This window comes from Scleropages formosus, chromosome 20 (assembly GCF_900964775.1).
Source record: "Scleropages formosus chromosome 20, fSclFor1.1, whole genome shotgun sequence".
NCBI lineage: Eukaryota > Metazoa > Chordata > Actinopteri > Osteoglossiformes > Osteoglossidae > Scleropages > Scleropages formosus.
In genome coordinates this window covers 20683840-20710180 of record NC_041825.1, presented here as the reverse complement: position 1 = coordinate 20710180, position 26341 = coordinate 20683840, and the positions used below count along the sequence as shown (strand labels likewise).

Here is a 26341-nt window from a genome sequence, read left to right as displayed (position 1 = left end):
GAGCCTAACTCGGCAACACAGGGCATAAGGCTGGAGGGGGAGGCGACACACCCAGGACAGGACGCCAGTTCGTCACAAGGCACCCCAAGTGGGACTCAAACCCCAGACCCACCGGAGAGCAGGACCCAGTCCAACACACTGTGCCACCGCACCCCCACACCATCTGCAATGTTGTCAAAGTCCCTTCGGGGACCGGGCGTCCGCAGAGGCAGGCCGAACATTTTCAAAGTCCCTGAGTTTGCAAAGTCCCTGCAGTTTCAACACCCTTGAACGGCAGAAGGCGTTTCTGAGTCAGCGCCTCTCGTGTGCGCGTGCCTGGGCCGTTACTTTCGGATCCCCGGAGCGGGCCCCGCACGAAGGCAGGCCCCTCGCATGGGTTACTGGCAGGATCAACCAGGTAGTGCACAAGCAACACCCTGCCTCATGCCCCGCAAATGCCCCACTCGCAGCAAACCGCCCCCAAAACTCCAAGACCGGACCTGCCCCCCTCCGTGGCCCTGTTGATTCCGTCAAGCCCCTGTCCTCCCTGAGCTTGGCTTAGGACACCCACATTACTGTTTGACAGGTGTACCGCCCCAGTCAATCTCCCCACCTGCCACTGTCCCCAGAGCGGGTCTCAGCCAGCACATGCTGGGCAATTGACATCAGATCCAAAAGCTTGTGTGAGGCTTGCCTCCCTGCCTCACTGGGTAAGTGAGAAAACAATAAGAGTAGATCAGAAAATTGTACTCGGAGTTGCACTGTATGGTGTTTAAAATTAATGCCATACCATACTCATACCATATCTTATTTTCCGCGTACCAACAACACCTATCGATGGTTAGATGCATTTTTTTTCTTTTCTTACTTTCCAGAGAAGGACATTCCTGGGAGCTGATCCAAGAACAGTTTCATATCAAAATAAAGTTCTCATTTGACTTAAAGGAAATGATGGGATAAGTTTACACTTTGCCATTGAAAAAGAATCAGATGAGTAAAAACACAAAACAACACTCACTTTCTTCTGTTCGCTAATTTTAAGCTCCCTTCTTTGCTTTCTAAACAGCCTTAGATGGCATTCAGCCATATGACTTATCAAGGCAAGGGAACTTTAACTTATGAAATACTGTGGCGTAAATGTTTGTTTAGTAATTTTCTGTTTAGAATTAAAAAATAATGGATAAACCTTTACATAGTTCCGTGTGTGGTGTACTCTGGTTCTTCAAGTGGAATGTGACAAATTAACTGTACTTTACAATCACATGTCGGCATCCAAGTCTGTCTTTCTGTTGATGTAATCCATCCATCCATCCATCCATCCATCCATCCATCCATTTTCTTAGCCGCTTGTCCTTTACGAGACACGGTGGCAATAAGGAGAACAGAGCAGCCCAGACGCCCCTGTCCCCTGCAACTTCCTCCAGCTCAACCTGGAGGATCGCCAGCCACTCCCAGACCAATTGGGAGACATAATCTCTCTAGCGGGTCCTGGGCCGACCTCGGGGCCTCGTCCCAGTTGGCCATGCCTGGTATACCTCCAAAGGGAGGCACCCAGGCGGCATCCTTACCAGATGCCCGAACCACCTCAACTGGCTCCTCTCAATGTGGAGGAGTAGCAGCTCTACTCCGAGTTCCTCCCGGATGTCCGAACTCCTCACCCTGTCACGGAGAGTGAGTCTAACCACCCTGCGGAGAAAACTCATTTCAGCCGCTTGTATCCGTGATCTTATTCTTTCGGTCACTACCCAGAGTTCATGACCACAGGTGAGGGTAGGGACGTAGACCGACCGGTAAATAGAGAGCTTTGCCTTTTGGCTCAGCTCCTCTTTCACAGTCCGGCACAGCGACCACATTACTGCTGCCGCTGCTCCCAGTCTCCAGCTGATCTCACGCTCCCTTCTCTCCTCACTCGTGAATGAGACCCCAAGATACTAAACTCCTCCACCTGGGGTAGATTTTCTCCCTTACCTGAAGGGGGCATGCCATCCTTTTCCGTGAGAGAACCACTGGTGAAACACCGAGAGTCACTGATGTATTGCACTCTTTGTCTTTTTCTCTGAGATGTACATCACTTTGGAGAAAAGTGTCTGCCAAATTAATGAATATAAATTCAAACATACTGGCTTTGAATCTTGTGAGGTTTCCAGCCGGTAAACCTTTCCTGCTCAGTCCAAATTTGTTCCGTGTCACCAGAATGATATTCTTCATATGTCCTCAGGGGGGCATCTTCCATTCATTTGGAGTTCAGTTTGCCTCATACAATCAGCACAAATTTTCTGCATTCTAATAGGAGAATAAAAGCGAGCATTTCATAATAGAGAACAAGCTCGAACGAGGCAGTGCGAGTGCTGTTAGTAAACCAGGTGAACATCTGTCTTTACCAAGGTCATTTTAAGGATAATATATGAAAAGGGGGAGAAAGAGAGTTACTTACCATTTATTTTGAATGATCAAAATGTTTTTCCCGGGTGAATTCAATCACTTTCATTAACTGCTTGTCCTGGTCAGGGGCGTGTTGGTGTGGAGCCTATCCCAGCATCACTAGATGCAAGGCTGGAGAGACACACACTGGACAGGACCCCAGTCCGTTGAACTGTACCCACACTCACAATTGCTTTTACATTTATTCATTTAGCAGACGCTTTTCTCCAAAGCGAGATACATCTCATACACACACACACACACACACACAGAGTTTAGAGTATCCACTTCATCCACAATGCATGTTTTTGGACAGCACTCAGAGGAAATCCACACAGACCCAAGGAGAACATGCAAACTCCATACAGACTGATCTGGATTCCAGCCCACAAACCCCCGAACAGCCCAGGTGCCGTGAGGCTGCAGCGCTACCCACTGCACCGCTGTGCCCAGATGAATTGTTGCTATTATACACATTTGTAGTCAACTGCAAATAACCACAGTTTCCTTGAAACTGTGTTAACTGAAAAATGCATCACATTAGGAGATAAGCGGAGACTGGAAATCCTCTTTTCTTCACAGCTCAGAAAACCAATAAGGTCCCGTTACCAAAGAGTTCTCTGGTTCGTGACAGCGTAGAGCAGGAGAAGTAAGATTTCTCTGTTTGTGGCGCCATTCTTGGAGAAGGACAAAACCCAAAAAGTGTACTGTTGTCAGTTTACACCGTTGACATGCATCACAATGCTTGGCACATGTGGGGAATAACACATCCCTGGGGACTGGGATACACTGACGCTGTGTGGTGCTCTGCTTATTTGTGTTTGGACAGTTAGGAGGCAGAAAACACCGACTGCGTAACTCACGCTTCCTCTTCCAGGCATCATTCAGAAGCGACTTTCTCAGCGTCTCCTTTTCTTAACATATCAGATTGAGAGCTCAGTTGTCAGTTTTCAAGGCAATTTTTTTTTATTAGTGCATAAGACAGAGTACTGTATATACATTTTGACATAATGGTTGTCATCATATTATTGAACTTCAGTCAGATGGAGCACATTTGACCTTGGTGAGAAGGAGATCAGAATCAGATGTATAAAGATTCAACACACATTGTTTAAAAAGCACAAAAGTATATTGAACATTCCTGCTTGCGACTGTACCGTGTATGTACCGCATTTGCTTGTCTTCCCACTGGCTGGTTTGATTTGATGAAACCAGCACTATGAGTTTGTGGACAGACAACGCAGCACCAGCGTGAAATCGTCTTGTGCAGCCTCTATTCCTCTCATCAGTCTGGACTTTATGCGCCATTTCATCTCTTTCAGAACATCTGCGCAGATGTTTAGTTTTAAACCACACAAGGCGGTCAACAATCATTTTGTTAATATGCGTTGCAAACGACGCGAAGTGAAAAATCACAATAAATTACTTTATGTACAAAGATATTGACTTATGCAATTAATGGTAAAAAAATCTCAAATGTGAGTGAATGCACATATATGTACGCTCGCACACCCTCGCACACGCACGCACACGCACACACACACACTTTTTGCACCCTTTATGTCTTACAGTGATGCTTACTGTCATCTGTATTTATAACAATTTGTGCAGGAGTCAAAGAGAAGTGGCTTTAAAGGTATTTGTGTCAGATTCAAAAAGACGTTTTAAAGTTATTGCACGTTTTACCCGCCATCAGTGGCACTATAAACTCTCATACGGAGAAGATAAATATGAAAAATCTCAAATTACACCCTTAGAATCAACATGATTGATGTCCACAAGAACTGAATATAATGTACAAACAAATCAGTGCCAAAAGTCTTCCGGCAGATTTAATTCAAATGCTCCAGAAAGGTTATTCCCCCCTCTTCAGTTATTGTCTCTTTTCAGTTTTCTAAATTAATACACGAATCAAGTGGTAGGTTTTGGATTTACACGTATGTACATTTTTCTTTTTTGCATTGCAGTGGCACAGGCCTCGGCAAACTGCGGCGCTCTCTAGCGCCCCTCTCAGGCCGAACGTCCCGGGGCGTCACGGCTGAGCCCCTCCGAATGTGGCGACCGGTAGGCAGAGGAGCGAGCAAAAGGTGGGGTTGGGGGGCGGGGTGTGGCTCGGCAGAACCCTGCGCAGCCTCCGGTCCGCTGTGCCGTCGGGCTTGTAGCACACAGACACATCGCACCTGTGTCGAGCAGGTAGACAGAGTCAGCCACACACACACACACAGTATGTCCAAAGAGACGCATGAATACGCACGCGATCACAACTGAGACGCACGCACACGCAAACAGGTACATGTACACACGCTCTGACAGGTGTGTCTCGCAGTACCTGGTGACACTCTGGAAGATTTTCTTCTCATCCTGGTCCAGACACACGGGGAAGGTGGTGCTGCTGGAGCCAAACACCTGGACCTTGTCCACCTTCACTTCCGTGGTGGAGAGTTGCTGATGATGGGCGAGACGGAGAGAGAGAAACGCGTCGGTCCCCGCGCATCCGTTCGCTGACAGTTTGCTCATGTCATGTACAGTACGCGCTGCGACCGCAAGCGTTTGTTAACACCGCGGAAAGCGCAAGCCGAGTCCTCCTGCAAACGGCGTTCGCGCCGTACGCCGAGGTGTGCCGCTCAGATGGCGGTGGTATTTAGAAAGCCGAGCGCAGGAACTCGGTTAGGTTTCGGTTTGTGTGTTTTTGTTGCTCGGAGCTCTTTGCTGCACCGACCACATGAAATGCCTGTTTTTCTGGGTTAAGCACCCTGTTGATTCCGCCGCCCCGTGCGTTATCCTGTTTGCCGCAAGCGTTTCTCGCTCGCACGTGCTTCCTGCTCACCTGATTGTAGCCCTTCTTGGATTTTGAGTTCTGTCTCTTCAAGACTTCCGTCATCGTCAGCTGCAGACGCTCCATTTTTGAATCTGAAGGGAGTTCAGAGTGTGAGAAAATGTTCCGCTGCCCTTTTGTAATTTCATACGAGGGCCATCGCCGCCGTATGGCATTCGTGTTAGTTATTTAATTCAGTTGAGCCAAGGGGCAAGTCAGAATGCAATGAAAGCGCTTTGATCGAGAGAAATGTATTGTGGGATTGTTCTTGGCAGGCACTACACACACACACACACACACACACACACACACACGTACACTTAACTTCATTCTATACTTGGAAAACCACATCCTGTAACATTATTTAGAAAAGCATTGAACCCAGGAGTCTCACACACCGGTCTCTGAGAGTAGCAGTCCGACAGTTCTCAACCTGCACTTTAATCAGCGCTCGATTTAAACCTGAGGCACATGAGGGGGCGGCTTGCCGTCACGGAAATTACCCTCATAAGGAAATAAAGAGCTGAGCTTGTCCGTAAATGAGCGGAGCTGGTTCGTCTAGGACTAGACTTGCCAGCCTCTTGTCTTTGCAGGAACCGTTCGCCGCCCTCCCGTCACGTTACGCTACGGTGATGGAGCTTATTATGTTTTCCGTGATGTGTAGGGGCTATTTTTCGCCCAAGTAATTTCATCTCAGTGCATTCGTATTGCTGCAAGCATAGACGAACGGTGGGAACTCTACTCTTTAAAGTAAAGGTTGCGCCCCACTTCATTCAGCCTCAATTCTTTGGGCACGAAGCAACCTTACTTGGTATTCCAGGTGTAATGACTTTGCTAACTCAATGACAGCTCTGAAACCCCGGAGGCACTGAAGTCCTCAAGAACCTGAAGGTCGCTCAATCACTGGACTAAACCAATCTCCTGGTAGCTCCGGGAAGATGTTTGCCAAAGCGATTTTGTACCTAGCTCCTCTTGTCTCCTGCACGCTTTGGTCAGGCTGATGGAGGTGCACACTTTGTCCGTTCGGAGCCACTGGCTTCGGCCGCTCACGCCCACCTGGCAGGAGAATTGCGGACACCGCGTTGACAGGAGAGCCGTTCCCTGCGAGGGCTTCCTACGTATCACATTTTCAACGGCAAACGGGTGCTGGCCTACCTTGTTGTAAACCACTTCCAAGGATAATGGAACAGCCTCCCGATCTCCATCAATGCCGAACCTCTTGCTGGCGGCCCCTATAAAATACAAATTTCCCAATGCTTACTCCAGAGGAGCGGCTGGGCTGCTGAGAAAAGCCGTGAAGAAGCACTGCGGGGCGGTACCCCCTCGCTCCTGTGTATGCTGTGATTTCTGATCTAACTCTAACACTACAGACACAAATATACATTTGGAAAAAGCAATCTAAAGAACACAAAGGCCCATGGGCCAATACATAACGGGCGTCAAGCTAAAAGCAGCACTTGACTCAGGTTTGTATGAAGACAAATATTTTCTAGAGCTTCGCACAGAGCTGCGTTATGAATAAAGATGACTGACATCGATAAGGGATGGAACGTAAGGAGAAAACTAGTCGATATACAAGAAGTACTGGATTTGAGCGCGAGGGCACGAGTGGAGGAAATAAGAGTGAGAAAAGACGACATTTTTTTGGAGGACCCTGACCAGTCTATTGTATGTTCACCACTGATACTAAGTAGGTGTTTCCAAGGAGCTGAAATGAAAATGACTGTGGTTTGAGGAGATAGTTCTGCTCACCCAAGGCCTTGACGGCACGCGTTCCAGCTGCGTGACCCAACTCCAGGGAGTGGATGAACACCTCTGTCCTCTTCTCCCCTCCAGCCAGGGTCAGCTGCACCAGGACATATACAGTGCTCTAACTTTAATTGTGCGCCAGGCTGCACAGCTACCATTGTAAAAGTACAGTTTGTACTGGCAACGAGGTGGGGCGTGGAGGGAGTGAGCCTCACCTCAGCCTGGTAGAGTTGCACTAGAACGGGCCGCCCTGCGTTGCGACAGTAGTAGAGGACCAGGTCAGCGAGGATGGACGGACGCTCGCCAGAGCTGCCGGAGTCACTTTCTGCTTTCGTGGTTTGCTGTACGTGACATTGGAGGCATGTCATTCATCATGACCATGAGTCACCAGGGCGCAAGACACGCAATGAAAGTGCTTAGTCAGACGAATGCTCATGCCCACCGACTAAAACAAAAAGAACAGTGAGCTTATTGTTCTTCGGGGTAGCTGTGGTCTCTCTTTCAGAGGAATGCAGAGGCTGCAGTTCTCACCTGGCACAAGACGTCCACGGGCAGCCTGAGCAGGCTGAGCATGTTGCGCTCGTACCAGGGGTCCAGCATGCCGATGAAGCGCGCAATGTCATTGGTGCTGTCCTCAATGGTGGGTAAGCTCAGCTCCTGTGGAGGGTGTTTCATAGAGCAGTGTGAAAACGGAGGAGGACCCATGTGGAGGGCGAAACCTCTGGATGCACCTCCAAGGAGCCTTCTCTTATATATCCACTAATCTCATCCTTTTTACTCTTTTCATTTTGCTCTCCTTAGATGCCTTAATCACACTGCAATGAACAGCCTGAAGTTTATCCCTTCTGGCCTCATCCTATAGCTAGATCTTTATTCAGATTCAGTTCAGTGGATTATTACAGTGTTCAGCGGCTTGGCAGCTTTGATCCAGACAAATGTTCACATCTTACAGTACATTCAGCAGTAAACAAATAGAGCCTCTTGATCAGGTAAGGTTCCCTAATCGGCAGCTATCAAATCTCGCTCCATGTTGCTCAGGGGCCACCCATACGTACAGTGTAGGAGTTCCCTCGAAGCGGGCTCTCGGACAGCTTGCCGGGGCTAGGGCAGCCTGCAATGGAGTTACTAGAGCTCCTCCTAACAGGGATGAAGAAGAACTGCAGGTTGAACACCCTGGTGAGCAGGGGGCAGGCGCTCTCCTGCAGCCGAAGGTTGCTGTAAGCTCGAGCCACCTTCCCGGCAGCATGGTCAGCCCCAAACACCACCACCCGAAGGGTGGTGGCCTTGCCGTCGTCGTCGCAGCTCAGAATGGGCCTCCTCCGAAAGCACACGGGCTTGGGGCTCTGTCGCTGCTGTTGCTGCTCCGGGAGGAGGAGCTTGGCTTGCTGGGGCAGCGAATTGGAGCGCTGGGACCGCACCGCCACAAAGTCTTTGGTCTCGGGGCTGCCCAGGCTTTTGGCACGATTCAGGGAGTGGCTGCTCCTGGACTTGAAGAGCATGGAGAAGCGCTTGCTAAGCCGCGCTTTCGACTTGCTGCTCCTCTCGGGGGGGCTGTCCTCTGGGTCCTCGCAAAAGTCGCTGTCTGTCCCTGAGGCCACCGACATTACCGAGGGCATGGAGCAGTTGGAGATGATGGAGATGGTGGAAAACATGGAGTCTTTAGAAACTGTGGAGAAGGTGGAAATGGTCGACGCCCTGTGGTCCATGCAGCCGTTGACCACAGCCTCCGCTTCTTCCAGGTCATCTTCTTCTTCCAGATCCTCTTGCTCCTCGTCCTGCTCCTCCTGTTCTTCCTCCTCATCCTCCTCCTCCTCCTGATCTCCACAAGGAATCCGAGTCGCCAGTTCTTGCTCAACATTCAGGATGTTGTTCAAAATGTCTGTGAGTGCAAGAAATTCACAATGAACTAAGGCATAACGTTGACGCAGCGGTTAGAATGGTACTATCCGGCATGATGTTGGATGATCAGGTGTAAAGCACTTTTTTAGTGACAAGGCAATGAAGCTTCTTACCGAAATTGTCCTTATCCCACTTGTACATGTAACTTTTGGCTATGGGCAATGGAAGTGTCTGCAGCAGGCCTGGGCAAAACAGAAACAGCGAGCTGACACTTAGCAGACGCTCATAGAGAGCAGAAGGAACAAATTAAACTTCATTTACTAGAGTAAATCAGTTCCTGTGCGGGGCTGACGGTTCCCTCACCCTCGGACCTCCTGCCATTCGAAACCTGGATGCCGACTCTATCCTTCAGGGCCTCCAGACCCTGCTGCAGGTAGACCCTGGCTTTACTGGAGTCCTCCATGGAAGCAGAAGTCTCCAAGAGCTCGGTCACACTGGAGAAGATCTTCTCCAACTCTTCCACACTTTTGGACTGTAGAGTCACAGGAAAGTTAACGGCATTTAAACAATTTAATATACGACACAATATATTCATTACTCGCTTTTTAAAACTACTTTTCCTTGTTAGGGTTTCTGCAGTCTGGAGTCTAACCCCGGAATTTCTGGGCACTAGGCTAGTAGGGGTACACCCTAGGCAGGATGCCAGACCATCACGGCTAGCCGCTCTAAAGTCAGTTTAGAGTCAACGGTTGACCTGAAACATGTCTTTGGAGTGTGGGAGGAAACCAGAGCACTTGGAGGAAACCCACACAAGCACGGGGAGAGCATGCAAACTCCACACAGACTGAGCTGGATTCGATGCGTATGCCTGAACATCGACAGCACCTTGACACCCTAACACAATACTTAAAAACTAGGCGATACGCTACATTACTCCATGTACAGTATGTGTTGAAAAAAATACTTCTCTACTACTGAACCCTGCTGAACACCCAACAAGCTAACGTGTTTTCGTTTTATTCTTTGAACTTCATTCGTGCCGTGTTTTTCTCTTAATTTTAGTGGTCACTGATGTAACGTGAACAGCCTCCATTTGAAATAGTGCTTTCTACGTAGGCAACTAAAGCAGTTGTGCTTCCGGGATCTGATCCTACATCCACCTCGTAACAAACCCAGCGCTCCGGTTAGCACGAAGCTTGGCCCGTGCCCCGTGGCTGACGAAGTGCACCTTGTATGCTTCGCGCCACGTACCTGCAGGGCCTTCTGCATGCCGTGGAGGGAGTACTTTGCACCGAGCGTGGCCTGGTACGCGTGCCTGATGAGGGTCACGTAGGCCTCTTCTTGGGACTGCTGCATGTGGCTGAGCTGCTCCGACATGGACAGGAACTCGGTCGGCACATCCACGGGGTTCATCAGCAGCACCGTCCTGTCAGAGCACGGTGAGGGGGCGGCAGTAGAGGAAAGCACACATTCACGCTGTTATACACCTTCCACGCATCCCTTTTGGTCGGAAAACACACCCACTCTTTCCTTGGCAGATGCGCCCGATGTAGTTTTTCTCTTTTTGTTTTTTTTCTCTATGGAACGTGCTATCGGCCTTTTACTCCTGCTGATCGCTGCGCTCGGTCGAAGTTTGCCTCCGCACGCTGCCTCGAGGTGGTAAACCTCAGGAGGCCTAATCTCCCGAGCTAAACATCTGTTTTGCTTTGTGGCTCCCCAACGCGCAATGGTATCGACGTGCATGCCGTGCGTCGCATGCGCTCTGCAGAAAGGAAGCCTCTTCGGTTCATGCTTGGTTTAATTTGTGGGGATCGTAGCCCTTCGAGCCCTCAAGCATCATCTTCCTCGTTTCAGAAAAATTTTAGAAAAGCAGAAGTGGACATGGGGCTTTCATTTTTTTACATAAGCCGGGAGGAAACAATGCAATGAATGAGAGCGAATGCAGAAATGCGGCCAACAGCTGATCTGCCATGAACACAGGTGAATAACATACTGACCAGAACAACAAAATATCACAGAATAACAGCAGCTACACTAAGACCCTGCATTAGAGAAACAGAAAGTTACGTCACGATACTCACATAGTTTTCGACCGCTGCTTGGACGTGATCAGGCCTTGCTCCTCCCTCACCAGCCTCTGGTAGGAGATCCCTGCACGAGCATTAGGACTTTAGGATTCCTCTCAAAAAGGATGATGCTTCATTATTTTGCAGCTTTAAGCAAAAGCAACAGGCCGTTTGCCCATTTATACAGCTTGGTATTTTGCCGTAAAACTTTCGAACCATCTTGTGAACTTGCACAAGGGTGCTAGAACCCGTTTCTGGGAAGAAAGCCTTTAAAAACTGCTTTTGGTCCTGAAACAGACCTAAAAATGTCCTTAACTTCTGCATTACTTGTCCTTCACATTTTCATGTGCACCACAGACACCCTAACTGAAAGTAACTTGCACATTGTTCTGATATGACACTTTGTAACTGCTGCATATATTTGAGCAGGTCTCCTCCGGGTGCTCTGGTTTCCTCTCACAATCCCAAGACATGTATTTCAGGTGAATTTTTGCTTCTAAATTGCCCTTACTCTGTGTGTATGTGTGTGTGATTGCCCTGTGATGGACTGTTATCCTGTCGAGGGTGTAGCCTGCTTGGTCTAGAACCCTATGTGTTCCGGATGGGCTGTGGATCACAGCCACCTTGCACTAGACAATAGTGAGTGAGTTCCTTTGAGGTTACAACACGGCTGCTGATAATGTAGCTATTATAGTCGCTGCCTTCAGTTTGCTGGTTCGAATCCCAGCTGTAGCTCCCTTGAGCAAGATATTTACCCTAAATTGTTCCAGTAACATTACCCAGATGTATAAATGGGTAGATAACCGTAGATAGCTTAACAGTGCGAGATGCGTCAGCTAGATGAATAGAAGGAAATGTGTGCTGAAAATCAGATGCTGTTCATGTTCACTCGGCAGCGGCAATAATGATTTTCATCACTAGATGGCAGGAGACAAAACAGGTTTTTTCCACACGTTCTTTGTGTAAATGTTATTTTGACAGATTATTCCTGTGAATGGTATTATGATGGAATGACAGAGACCATCAGGCCATTAGCACCAGACCAGCTATGGGGGACAGAGACAGGGTCAGGGCCTGGTTACCTGGCGCTTTGAGCTCCAGCCTGAGGACAGAAAGCAGCTCCCGGCACACGCCGCTGTACGGTTCTGGCCACGTCAGGAAGCGGTGGAACACCTCATAGGCCTCCGGCAGCAGCTGGCTGTCTGGAGGGATGTGTGGTGTCTGAAAGCACAGCAGAGGCCTTTAGGAGGAACAGGGGGAGGCTTCTTGAGGACCTTCACAAGCAGGATCTTTAAGGAGTTGTGGAAGAAACACAGCGAAGGACACAAAGCCAGAAGAAAAAGCCAATGCTAAAAATGTACATTTTGGGAGGACTTGAGTGGGATTGTTTGCAGGCACTTGATGGCGCTCTGGTTGCGCGCTCTCGGGACAGAGCCCGCAGCGTCTCGCCGGGGGGGCTGAGAGTGAGAGTGCAGAGGGAAGGCCTGAGCGCATCGGTCTCACCTGCAGGAGAGTCGAGGAAAACATGATGGCCAGCGGCGCCACCAGCTCATACTGACACAGCTCCTGGACCTGCGGAAAATGAACGGCGGTTATGGGAAGGAGAATATTCAGTGAAGGTGACCGGTCTACAGGGGGCGCCAAAGAGCACACGATCCACCAGCTCGGGAGCAGACTCAGTGGGATAACGCAGCCCTCTCTGCTATTTCTTTCGAACAGCTCACCAAGAAAGCCATGCTGAAGCAGGTTACAAGCACGCCTTGGGAAAGTAAATGAGCAGTTGTGGGGGGAGCGGTTGTCGAGCGGCGGTTGCGGTTCGAACTCTGTACCTCTCTGGCCTTCCTGAGAATCTGCTGGAGGAGGATGAGAAAGTTGTCAGGGTATCGCCTCACCAGCTCCTCCAGACTCCAGCGGTTCATGCAAAGCCCTGGCAGGGAGACAAACGCACAATGTTTGCACACACACACACACACACTCACGCGCGGCATTGAGCAAAGAGCGCGTCGACAGCCTGGGTGTCCTTTTGCAAACAAACTGTTGTAGAGCGAATGCTGTCAACCTAACGCTGGGGGGAGCTCCCGTACATCCACTTATAGAGACATCTGTAGGGACAGCTGATAGAGTAGTGGTTACAGATGCTGCTTTTAGGTCAGAAGGTTGTAGGTTTGCATCCCACCTCCAGCTGTAGTACCCTTGAGCAAGGCTCCAACCTCAAACTGCTCTTATGAAATTATCCAGCTGTATAAATGGATAAATAACTGTACCTAGCTTAACGTTGCAAGTCGCCTCGGTGAAGTGCACCGGCTAAACGTGTACGTGCTTTGTTCTCGTGCCGCTGTGCTCAATCGTTTAAGTGCGGAGAAGAAAGAGCCGAGCGAAAACCGCGCTGTTAATTAAAATCACTTTATTTCGCAATATCGTCGTAAGAATGTAGCCATATGACACTGTATTTTTGGCAATCCTGTCACTCTGCGGCTCTGCACACCACACTCGACGTGGGTTGTTTGTGTGTGTGGGTGGCACCGCTCGCCCATTACCCTACCACCGCCAACCGCCCGCCCCCATACTCTCCTCCACCCCCACCACCTCACTCAGTCATGGGCCTCCGTTGCTACTTCCTTCCTAGCCAGCGTGCTAAATGAAAGACTTCCTTTCCGAATGCGAGGGCAAAGAAAAAGCACTCATCAGAGCCATCTGAAGCGCGCGTTTTTCGTAGAAAATGGCCCGTCGCGTCATGGCACAGCACGCGGCACGTGGGGACGCCGACACGCGTCCGCAGCCGAGCTGCCGCTCCGGAGATGATTTTAACCTGATAAAATTCAATAGCCGTTCGTCAGCATCCACCGTTCCGTTACAAAATCACGCTCGTGTGCGAAGGCGTCAGCTGAAATGTACACTTGGCGAGCGTCAGCGGAGAACGACGCAAAATGCCATTGAAGACAAGTTCTGAGAGCAGCTGCGCGCAGCAGCCGAGCTTTTCGAAAAGCGCGCCCTTGCGCTGCGTTTCCCTAAGGTGGGATGCGTAGCCGTACGTCACGCTTCTGAGTAAAAGAAGCGTTGTAGCAGTGTGAAGGATTCCAGAGTGAAGGGGGAGTCAGACATGCCAGGTAGGGCTACAGGGGGCATGGCTTACCGTTCCAGGACTGCGTGAGAGCGTAGCCTGGACTCAGTCCATCCAGGCACCTGTCCAGAGCGTGCTGGATGCGATCCTCCGTGCATGTGGTGTGCTGCATCTTGGCTCGCCTCCTGCAAAGACGGAGCAGACGTCACATGGAAGCGGCTGAAGAGTTACGCTGGCGGCCAAAGAATTCAGAGTTCACAATGCTGGAAGGGAGCAGCTATTGTACCTTGGAGTCAGGCTCTTAATATGAGATGCTTCAACAAGAGTCTAGCAGCCTAACTCCAGAGATCAGAAAGCACATTGTCGGCATGTAAGGTCATTTACTTGGTTCGGGATCTGACGCTGTTTCTGGAGGTCGTCAGAGTTCAGTTTCCTTCAAATAACCAATTATTACTTCAGGCTGCTAATTTGGTGCAGTTTTATTTGTGCAGTTAAGCACTTCATGATTCACTTGCAAAAAATATACCCATACACTGGCTATCATACAGCGAGCATCAGTGTCTTCGCTCTGATGGTGAGGAGTGTTTAAACAGCCCTCATATCCGAAAGGGCGCCCCCTCCGACCCGCGGAAGGCGTGGTCCGTGGTCCATGGGCTGCACTGGAGGATCATCCTGCCTCTTTTTAAATGCAAAATACCTTCATATCTCACACCAAGTAACTGCTTTGCATCGCAGCGGACCTTTTCCTATGAAAATGCTTGTTATGACATTCTGAGAAAACGGAAAACAAGGATTCTATGAACTTCGTAATTGTTAGCTCTTTACCCTTTGTCTCAATTCAAAACATCTGTGGTCTTACAACAGAAGACACACTTACACCTTATGCACCAGATGCTTCTGTTATCAATGTGTATATATCATCACTGATATTTTATCACATACGTGCTGCCTGCAAAATTACACATAGCTTTCCCTTGGTCTACAGCAGAAGCCCTTCGATGCTTTCAGAAGTTCGAGGTCCACTTGCTCCAGAGATTTCTCTCCATTTCCTCACCATACATAAATAAATAAATCCTTACAGCTGAGACAGTTCCTTTCAATAACTGCACATGGCTTAACTTTTGTCTTGGCTTTATTGAATTATGTCTATATCCAGAAACAAAATATTGGCCTGTTATAACACACAACACAGACTAAAACTGTTGGTCCCGAGCGGGGTCGTGGCAAGCCGGAGGCTAACCCGGCAACACAGGGCATAAGGTAAGAGGACACACCCAGGATGGGACACCACTCCATCACCAGGCACCTCAAAGCGGGACTCGAACCCCAGACCCACCAGAGCAGGCGCAAGCCAAACCCACTACACTCCCCAGCCTCTTATAGCAACAGTTGTAAATAATTACTTTTTTAATTAACGTGGCAGCCCCCTTGTACAGTACCGTGGGCCACCAGGGGTTGTCAAGCAGGAATGTGATGGACCGCTGGAATCGAGGCTATATGAAACCACATGTAGAAAGGCAGTGAAACCAGTGACGAACACATGCGGAAGTTGTCGCTGTTGCTCTACAGCAGACTTCCTACATTTGCCACACACTGGATTTTTCCTGCAGGTTCTAGGTTTGGGGCGACAGGGCAGACCGCGCACTTGCTTACCCATGATCTGGTCTTTGGTTTTCTTTTCATGACACAAAGTGTTTCCAAAACCTCAAAAAATCAGAGCAGCAGCAAAAAGGAAGGCGAAAAAAGTGCAGCGTACCATTTTCCACAATGTGGCAATTGTTTCACTTGACGCAGATGCTTGAGATGTTATATATAGAACTGGATGTCACATCTAACGGAAGAACAATATTAAAGGGAAGCGCTTTTTGTGGCCAAAAACTCATCTGCTCTGTTTCTCAACTCATAAAATTTGGGCTGAAAAATCAAGAAAAATCCCCCTGGAGTTTTAACCAGTAATAATGGAAATAGGTACTTGTCTTTCAAAGTGACTCAAAGTCAAAGGTCAGAAAATAGATGCATGGTACTTAAAACTAACCTGATTGAGTGAAAAAAAAAAAAAAAATCATTATGGTGGTGATCACATGGGCAAGACCAAGAAATTTCATGCAGCTTTCATTAAGTGATAACCAATAAAACTGGTGTCACTGGGATGTCTCAGCCCTCCAGGACACCGGCGGCAGTGACTAATGACTTCCACAGTCTCACGGTGAGCTTCCTATTGTTCTCCTTCAGAATCAATAAGCAGGCTGCGCCTGTCCATCAGGCCGTACGAAAGCAAGAGGAAAGAAAAAGTCCATTTGAATATTGCGCTGGACTGTAAGTGGGAAGCCAGATCATTTGCAACTCGCTCCTAGACTTTTTCCCTAGAAGTTCTTTGAACCCGCAGAGCTCCAAGTGAAGCACAGTAAAGTCCAGAAGAGGAAATACTCATTTACATGAACTCACTGAACCAAGTAAATAGGAAAAAATACTTCATTTTGCAATATAATATATAAATCTGCAATATGAATATATGAGGGAATGACTTCAGTAACTGTTTATTTTTTATGTTCAAACCATAACGGGATTTTCAGCTGACAGCGTCCTGTTACTGAATGTTATTTGGATGTGAAATGTACTTCCTTTTGCCAGGGCGGCTGTGTATAATTTTTCGGAGAAGCAAAATCGAGCCTGAAACGGAGGAAGCGAACACACCTCCGCGCACGGACTGCGTGCTCCTGTTGCCTTGCTTCGCACCTTGAGCCGGTCTTGCCGGGCAGCGCCTTTGACTGGGACCTCTCTAATTGGGGCCAGTTTCAAATTCGGGGCTGGAGCACTATGACCCTCGTGCTTTATGCTCACCCGCTGCTGTAGGGGCTGGTGGGGGGGGGCTATTATTAGCCCGCAGGGGCTTTTCTTACGCAGAGTGGACAGGAAGCTATCATTGTGTGCAGCTGGGGTCACCGGGGCGAGCGCGACCCCTCTCCTGCGGCGGACGGCGGATGGGGAAGCCGAGGGCTGCCGGGGTCAGCGAGGGCCGACGGGGAGCTCCCCTCATTAATGAGACCCGGAGGCACCCCAGGGGGGAGGTGTGCGCAGCCCCAGCCAGGGCTTGTAACAACACCGCGAAACCGCTCTCATTCCGCTCCCCATCTAACTAACACCTTTGGCAAGAGCTTCCACGTTGCAGCTCCAGACACGATTAACCTCTGAACCCGGCGCAAAGCAGGATGTCGACCGCTTCACGTCCCCGCGGCGAAGGAAGAGGAAAAACTCACACTTTTTTGGGTGCGTGTCGATTTTTCTGAAAGGGTACGTCGGAAAACGCGGATTTTCACGCGTTTCTCAGCGCTTGCTCTGCGGAGAACCGCGCGTGACGCCAGCGGCATCGTTTCAAGACTCTCGCACGAATTTAACCGCTTATGATCACGCCTAGCGTAAAGCATAATATTTTAAAGCGCTTATGAAAGCGGCTAGATCCTCTATCCAGCGCAATGTAAACAAGGAGACATAGCAACCCATTGTGCTCAGCCGTGTTTGTGCTCAAGTGTTGTAATTATGAAGTCATAGCCTTTCATAAGGGGATGTGTGCATGTCCTTTAGAACGTCAACAAGTGAACTTCCACATTTCAGTATTTTGCAACAAGGGATGCAAACGATCAGGAAGCTGACATGCCGCCTTATACCGGTGCACTTACCATAGCGATATTATAAACTTCGTGGATGGTCTTTACCTCCGATCCCCACTGAGTTCCTTCCTCTTTATTTCTGCCATGTGGGAGCAAGCCATTAGAATTTTATTAGCAGTGGTTGGCAGTTTTTCACATAGCTCATTTTCTTCCGTCAACATTATGCAAATTTTGGACTCAGAAGGGGATTTTCAAGGGCAGGCTGAACATCTCGGAACACGAAACGGGAGAGGATCAGATCGCTGATCCGGTGCTTGAAGCGATGCTACTTGACCGAGCAGCGGACAAGTCATCAGGAAAAAACTGATGACAAGTCCCAGGTCACACCAGTAAATGTAAAATTTTACTGAGAAGTGCCATGTATTTGAAAATGACCAGAAAACACAAGGAAAAAAAAAAAAAACGTTAGGGCATCAAGTAAAGGGTCAGTAAATATACAAACGGCCTGAGAGGAAGGAATCTAAAATGAGCTGACCCTCTTACTGAAAGGGTTGCCCCTGGCCATTGTGACACAATCCATTCACGGGCAGGACTGTGCAACCGCTTTAGGTAACGATTACAGAATTACTCAGGATGAATGAAGGCAAGTCCCGCGGGGGGTCGGCCATCGTCCGTTCCAGCATCCGCAGGTTTTCTCGCAACCCGCGCTGGTGTTCGTTGCACCTCACCCGGGATCACGACCGGTGGGACTGCGGCCGTTCGGCAGAGCTCGTTGAGAGACCGCGTTACGCGAGCCACTTTACGGCAGGTTCGCGAAGGGTGCCTTGTGGCACCCTTGCACGGGAGCCGTCACACGAGGCCTCCCCCAACCCCATCACGTTTCCAAGCAGTGCCAAACAGGAAGACCGTGCCCCGGGTCGGCAGAGGAAGCAGGTGCGGCACCATTGTCTGTGATCCACTGAGCCGATGGACTCCCACACGAATGCTGGAGTACTACATTGTGCTGGGGGGACTCGCGCATGATACATCTACCTATTCCGAACTACTTTCCTCTGCACCATAAACAAATGGTGGTCCCCCACCAACCCCAACAATGAGAACCAGATTTTGATGGCTTTAGGAAATAACAGGAGTCAAACAATAATGTGCTACAGCAAGTGCTTCCCTTTTGTTTAGGAGCTGCCAAGAGAACGGGTCTCTCCTAAGGTCTGCGCCGGACAACATACTGAGAATTAATCGCTTGTAATATTCCATTGATCTGCTGCAACAATAAAACAGCCATTTCCCACCTCCTTCGCCAAAAAAAAAGACAAGTTATTGAATCACTATCCCTAAGGCTTCATCCTCGGCCCCATATTTTTCTTTTTTTTTTTAAGTATTAACATACTGGTGGCAATGAATGTTTGGTTCAAACGAGGACTGTTTTAAAGGAGGAACTGAGAAATGAATCAAGTTCACAAAAAGGAATCGGAAAGAGCAACACGCATCTATTAAAAAAGCAAATGTTTTGCTGCAGTCAGCAAATTCTCTTTTCCAACGTCCTCAAACAATTGTTTACCCCTGCATCGCAGAATGTACGTAAGATATTAAGGTATTTCAAACTGCAGTCATTTTCCTGAAAAATGTTAAAAACTGTATGCGAACACAGAAGCGCAGGAATATACGGATGGCACCTTCATTTTATGTAGCGCTGAAGGTAATAATCACAAAAATATCAGCAAAACTTCAAATCACACACTCTCTGAAAGCACTTGTCCCAAGAAGGGTCACAGCAAACCAGAGTCTAACCCAGCAACGCAGGGCACGAGGCTGGAGGGGAGCGGACACACCCAGGACAGGATGCCGGTCCATCACAAGGAACCCCAAGCGGGACTCGAACCCAAGACCCACCCGAGAGCAGGACCCAGCCAAACCCGCTGTGCCACAACACCCCCCACTACTTTATATCACTGGTAAACATGAGATAGTGATTATTCACCTTCAGAGAGCTATTAGACTAAGAGTTATTGCAAGGCTTTTGAAAAGAGCACAAACCCTGTATTTTTTACCATTCTTCGATTCCAAAAGTGGCATCACAAAGCAAAGGCAGATCCTTAGGATTATTCATATAAGAGGGAGAGGGATGCTGCAAATCCAGGTAAAACCAGGAGGGGAATCGTTGTCAGCTGCGCTGTAGCACTCGAGGATGCCGAGGGAGTAGAGAAAATATAAAATGAAAGCCAACGAGCGAAACAATATCAATGATGACATCCACAGGGTTCGAAGCTCTGTACATACATCCATGCAAAAATTTGATGTTCATGCTTTTGCCCATCCAGGTGCCTGTCTGAGAGACAAAAAGGTTTGTACGTGCAGACTGACATTTTAACAAATCTGGTGATAATGTCAGGGGGGCACGGGGGTGCGATGGTGCAGCCGGCTTGGCCAGGTCTCGTTCTCTGGAGGGTCTGGGGTTCGAGTCCCGCTTGGGGTGCCTTGCGATGGACTGGCGTCCCGTCCTGGGTGCGTCCCCTCCCCCTCCGGCCTTGCGTCCTGTGTTGCCGGGTTAGCCTCCGGTTCACCGTGACCCCACTGAAGACAAGCGGTTTCATCCCGTGCGTGTGTGGGTGTGTGGTAATAATATCTAAACAACTGGGTCATTATAAGGGTGTATGGCTAAGGGGAAATTCAGAAAAAGAACCTAACTCTACAGTCCTTTACTATAGCTATGAATCTGTAACCAAGCAAAGGTGATAAGGATGGTTGCAGATAAGATGCCTCTGCAGAGAAACAAACAGGAAGGCTGGGTGTGTTGTTCAAGCGGCAGCAACTGCTTTCGATGTTACAAAACTTCTGACACCCCGTCATATTAAAATAGGTGTTGACGCTGTCTCTAAGCGACCCGGGCTCGAAAATCGACGTGGTAAGATAAACATGACATCCACAAGCAAAAAATACACACACCGTGTACTTCCTCCCGTTCTTCATCTGTAAAACGCTGCACATGTTATTTCCAGGAGTTAGCAGAACACACCCTCTGCGTATAGCAGATGTGATAAATGCCAAAGGCCATTGCATCATATACTGATTTTGGAACCAAACTTATGGGTAAAAAAAAAACGTAGAGTTGCCCTCATGCACCTCTGAGTAAATCCTTCAGGCGAACGGCATTAGCCGCAGATATAAAGCCGTATAATTGGAGGACGTACAAATATCTAAGTTGCTTTTACTTCGAAGATGCTCTGCTAAGCGAGTGAAATTAACTGATATACATGACATATGGCTGGTAAAATACAAATCAGTTATGCAAACGCGGTACAGTCAGATCAAGAGCAAAAGAGCAATAATGAAAATGTCATGTGTGACACAGAATAATAGTGTGAAGGCAAACTTGTTTTTTTGTGCCAGAGCAGCTCTCGCCAAAAGCCACAACGCGAGAAAAACAGAGGAGAGGTACCAGCGGAGCCACGTGAACTCCGAAAGAATCGTACGTAGGAATGAGCGTTCGTCATTTGTCGCGTCAAGCGATTACCTGACGTCGCTCAGTTATCCGGCTCTGCGCACAGCCAAGTATCTGAGGAAACGGGACGCCGCTCTAGAAAGCGCACGTTCGGCCGACGGTATTGCTCGGGAGCAACGGACGTTTGCTAAAAATTAAAATAATCGAGAGTGCGGACAGAGATTCTTTGGTTGCTACGCAGCATGCGAAACGTAGTCGGAAATATTTCCGGTGACATAATTTTTCAAATGTCATCTTTCCGAATGCCAGCTGGTGCTGCCGCAGCTTAGAGACCGAGCGGTTTTGGGGGTGTAAAGAATATTTTGAGGGTCACTACGGGTGGCGCATATTAAAACCACAGGGCAGACCGAATAACACACACGCACAGAGTCCGAAGCTGCTTGTCCCAGCAAATCGGAGCCTAACCCACCAACAAAGGGTGCGAGGCTGGAGGGGACACACCCAGGAGGGGACACACCCAGGACGGGACGCCAGTCCATCTCAAGGCACCCCGAGCGGGACTCGAACCCCAGACCCACGAGAGGCCAGGATCCAGGCAAACCCGCCACACCACCGCCCCTCCGACCGAATGCCAGGGTGCGAGAAAGAGGGGGCGATGCAAGCTGCTCACTTTTGACGTGACCCGCCGTGACAGTTGCACTGCTGTCAGAAGAAAAGCCATTAGACCAAGGAGCCGTCAAGAACTCTAGGTAACTTTCCTTCCTCGACAGAGCCAGCGCGTACTCTGCCGCCGTGCGAAAAGCGGTGCGAGCAGGGCGACCGTCTCTGCGGGAGCAAACTTGCGTCTGAGGTTGTGAACAACGGGGCTGAACATCCTGCACGATCGCGAGAAGCGGCGCAGCAGCGCACCGCGTTTACTGCGAGCCGCGTCCTGGCTGAAGTGTGGGTCTTTCCCTGTAGCTGTGTAGTTCGCTGCTACTCAGTTTCCATGACCGCTGACATATCCTGATTATTCCGAGGATGTGTTCCGGTTACTTCGTGCGTTTACTGCTGAGGTGCTTGATACACATGTCTCTAAAATCTCGAAAAATCTCCCTCTGCATGGTATTAATGATGAAGTTTATGGAAAAGGGGGTAAGACACCTCTGCTGCCCTGCTAAAATACACAAAAGGGCACATTTTAGAATTAAAAAATACCTTCGCAGCAATCCTACAAGAGAAAACTGCCGCCCTCTTCAAGACAAGGGGAGGGAAACTGAGTGGCTATACAAAATAAGAGAAAATCTTAGCAAGTTGGTTTAAAAACGGTCATTTAAAAATAGTAAAGGTGAAAGTGCGCCAAAAAGATTGAAGCGAGCGCTTTCACGTCTCCGCTGCTGGGGAGAGAGACGCACCGGGGTTATTTATAAAGATTGGTGCAAAAGGCCACAGGCCCGCAGCTGGCGTACGTGGAAAAGCAAACATTAAACGCGTTCGTCTGATGCATATAAAAGATTATCATCTTTTGTGCTCCTTGTCGATAGATACGGGCTTCAGAAAACCACATTCTGCTAATCTGAGTTCCACAAGCAAGATGATCACCGTTTCCAATTTCACTCAGAAGCTGGATGAAAGGCGTCACGGTCACGCAATCGGATGGACGGAGGCTGTTTAAAAACGAAAACAGGACACTTCTGGAGAAAGCGGCGGAGCTCACACTCGGTCCGGGAGAGTCCCGCTACATTTCGTTTCGCGGGTAAACGGCTCATGGATTGCTCGTTCCGCACGAGCATGCAAGTTGGAAAATTGCGCACGGATTGCTTTAGGTAAAAACACTGAGAAAGTGAGAAAAAAATCACGTTAATGAGGTTCCCCTGAAGAGTTTAATGGTGACGGTATTTGCCTGTACGGGATATGAACTAACGCTGCGGTGCTGAGATCGAGGAATCCTTTCTAACCCTCCACGGCATCGTGTGTCCTTCTTTGACCTTCTTTGACCTTCTTTGACCTATCTGGCAGCACAGCACCGCCGCATCTCTACAGCGCAGCAAGCAGGAGTCCCTTTAAGGTTTCCATAGCAACAAACCTGTGTATGTAAACATCTGCATAAGAGTATTTCAGCGCGACAAACCTCCTGCTTCAGAGGTCATGGCAGGTGATTCAGGGTAAGAAGCAACGCAACGTGGCTCGGGGACACTCAAAGTACAGGTTCAAGTGTCCTTGCCATAGAATTAAACGCAGATCATCCTGGTACAATCGGTTTAGGTGATGAAGACAGACTCGTCACCTTTACTGTGGAAGAATAATGCAGTGCAGGTGTATCTGACCAAGGTTTAGTCCATTACTTGACCAAGTCGTTATCTGGCTTCGTTAACTGGTTGTGGACACTTGGAAGGTGTTTTTTGCTCTTACAGTAATTCAGACATATAGAAATAGACTAAACACATTTATTTTTACACTTTTCTATGAAACGACGAAGAACCGTAAGTATTTTCTCGTAAAGCACATAGATGATATTTTTACTAAACTCCTCAAACTGACTAATTAATTTAAAGCAACTTAAATCCCAAGTGACAGAGCAAAGATATTTCACAGCAGCAGCTCAAAGTTCCCATCCTGGGACCCAAAGCTGTACAAAGATGTTCGGATTACGATCCGAAATAGCAGTCAGGCCATTCACAGGAGTAGTATGTAAAGTAACAGCTTTGTTCTTCCGGCCGCAGGGACACGCACATTGGTGCACTTACACAACTGGATTGTTATTTTGTTCCTTTGTTTCCTCACAGAGAACTTTTTGAATGATGGCTCAATTTTACTGTCAATTCCACAGAAGTGATGCTGGGGGGGGCGCTGTACAGGAAGCTACTTCCTTCTCAGTTTATTCAGCTTTTCCAACCGTACATAATCTAACACAAATTATTAGCATTCAATATATATACACATAACATATATTAGTATTTAACTGGCTCAGTTACTCTAGTTATATAATTACGATATTTCGCTGTATTCTTCTGTCGACTCTAATTTGAATGCTCACGTGTTCATCTGACGCTGAAATATACATCGAAACAGGAACAGTCACACTTTTTAAAAGGACTGCATTTAAGCCAACTGCCATGGCCTGTTTTTTCTCATTGTAGCCCATAAATTTAATTAAAGTGTCACTTATTTCAACCGCCATTGTTTTTCGCTCCGTAATTCGGTGCATTTAGTCGAATTTAGCTAAAATGCACCTAGATGTTTGGCATCCACGGCCGATTTAGGCATGAAAAGCGGGAAAGTTTGTGAGGGAGACAAAGAGAGCTCCGTATTCAATAGCCAGGATGCTCAGAGATGCTGACGGACAAATGCTTCGGGTTGCCTTCTCCATTCTCGCACGCTGGCAACGTGATGACGCGTGGCACCGCGAGGATGACTGCATTCGGGTCCTCCTCAGTCTGGTGACCACGTTGGGGTTTCTCTCCGGCATCGCATAGCGACGCTGGAACAACCGATTGACACGAACTGTTCTGAAAAGCACAGCGACGTTTCTCGCTCTGAATCACCAGGGCAACGGTTCGACGTCCTCTGCGCGGCATCAACCGATGGTCGTGCCGAAACACCCCCCTCGACAGGTGATCAATAACGTTCGTCCACTTCTCCTCCGACAAGCAATTTCTTAAGTCGATGCATCTCTGCGGTACATTACATGTGACACGAATGAGTAGAGGGACCAATGACTTCCGTCAAAACGCCCTGGCCAATGCACTGCTGCTACACCACTTATACTATTAAGGCTACTTGAATGTGACTGGTGTGCAGAGCGTGTAGGTCTTTGCTGCTATGACTGCACTCCGCGCCGCCTCTTGGATTTCACTTTCAACATGCGTTAGCTCCGCGCGAACCTCCGCTCACGTTGCGGCTTCTCTTAAAGGACACTTCTCACACGTAGACTGTTCCAGACTCTCGAGAGAAGGAGCGGGAGCAGGAGAAGAGAGGAGGAAACGATGGACATTTCTTGGCTAACACCGTCGTCCTCTTGGTCAGGTGTAGCTTTGAGAGAAAGCTCCAAGGGTACAGCGGCAAATGCCCTCTCAGTTACTGGAACCTGCAACTTACTGGCCACATGTCAGGTTCCTTAACTACTTATCCTGCCATATTCACTCACTCGTTCGCTTTTTGAACCCTTTGTCCCGATCAGGGTCGCGTTGGTCCGGAGTCTCACCAGGAATGTCCGGGCTCGGGGCTAGGTGGGCTAGACCCCGGAGAGGACGTCGGTCCATTAACCACTTTGGCACTTTAGGTTATAAAAAAAGTGCGGACCATCCGTTGGTTTTGAAAAGACCGGGTCCTTTTGCAGAAGCTCTGTTCTCCTTCATATAAGGAACACACCTGCTGCCTGAACTCAGCTGGACTGATAACGTTCTCCACGTTACAGGAACTATCTCCATCCCCTCTTCCCGTCAGAATGCGTTACATTTACTGACAGGAGATGCCAAAGCAACAATTAGAAAGAACGACATGCGGCCGAATCGGGGTAAAAGCAGAGTGATATTGTCACGCTACAGTAAGAAAGGTTTAACGACACATAAGGGTCCAATATGCTTGACTGACCGTACATTTCAATGGAACATTTTAAAAGGTAAATTAAAGAAAGCTTTCAATGACTGTCCCTGGAATTAACAGCTGCAGAATATTGCGAAGAGAAAATGGAAAAAGTCTCTACATTGAGGATTATGGTTACGGGAGAGAGGGGAAAGTGGCTGGTGTCTTACCCTGTGGTTATCCTAAGTGCTGTGTGCTTCGCACCATGACTTCAGAGTCGGAGAGGATCTCGAATCCGGTTGTTCTACAGCGGTCTTCTCAACCCAGCCGTGTTTCATTTGTACGCCGGAGGCTAGCAGCGCGACCGCATCCTTCGACCGTCCCTTGTACAACCTCGACAAAACAGTCCTCGCACAAACAGACTTGTGAATCTGCTCCTGGCAAAACAGGAACTGAAATAAAGGTGCACGAAAGGAGGAAGCCACACTGTGTTCTAACCAAAGGGAGGAGCTACACTTTTGTGTGCTGAAAGGAGATGTCGTTTTGCTCTAATTTTCATTCATTCATTCACTGATATGCCTTGTTTTTTGGGGGAAAAAAATATTCTGAACGAATGAGCGAATAATTCTATAAACAAGTCTGTAAACATGTAGATAGATAGATAGATAGATAGATAGATAGATAGATAGATAGATAGATAGATAGATAGATTGATTGATTTTGGATGCTCTGGCATCGCTGTGCGTAAATAGGAGGAAGCAGCGGAGGTGGCAGGTATATGAAAACTGTTGAAACTACGAGACGTCGAAGATGTGTCAGAAGTCCTCTTGGCCAAGAAAATGACACGTAAGCAAAGGAAGA

The 26341-nt window shown here is 48.5% G+C and overlaps 1 protein-coding gene across 1 annotated transcript; it reads right to left on the bottom strand.

Moving 5' to 3' along the window:
* Positions 1-3347: 3347 nt before the first annotated feature.
* On the bottom strand, positions 3348-25921 carry pik3r5 (phosphoinositide-3-kinase, regulatory subunit 5). Its single transcript, XM_018762131.2, has 18 exons — positions 25711-25921; positions 14003-14115; positions 12699-12796; positions 12373-12441; positions 11952-12090; positions 10885-10954; positions 10055-10229; positions 9167-9335; positions 8977-9045; positions 8020-8843; positions 7496-7621; positions 7180-7305; positions 6968-7061; positions 6371-6447; positions 6178-6271; positions 5228-5310; positions 4730-4845; positions 3348-4580 (listed from the first exon to the last, which is right to left on the bottom strand). The coding sequence occupies exons 2-18, from the start codon at positions 14100-14102 to the stop codon at positions 4433-4435; spliced, it is 2577 nt and encodes an 858-aa protein (XP_018617647.2). The 5' UTR covers positions 14103-14115; positions 25711-25921; the 3' UTR covers positions 3348-4432.
* Between the last annotated feature and the right edge of the window lie 420 nt (positions 25922-26341).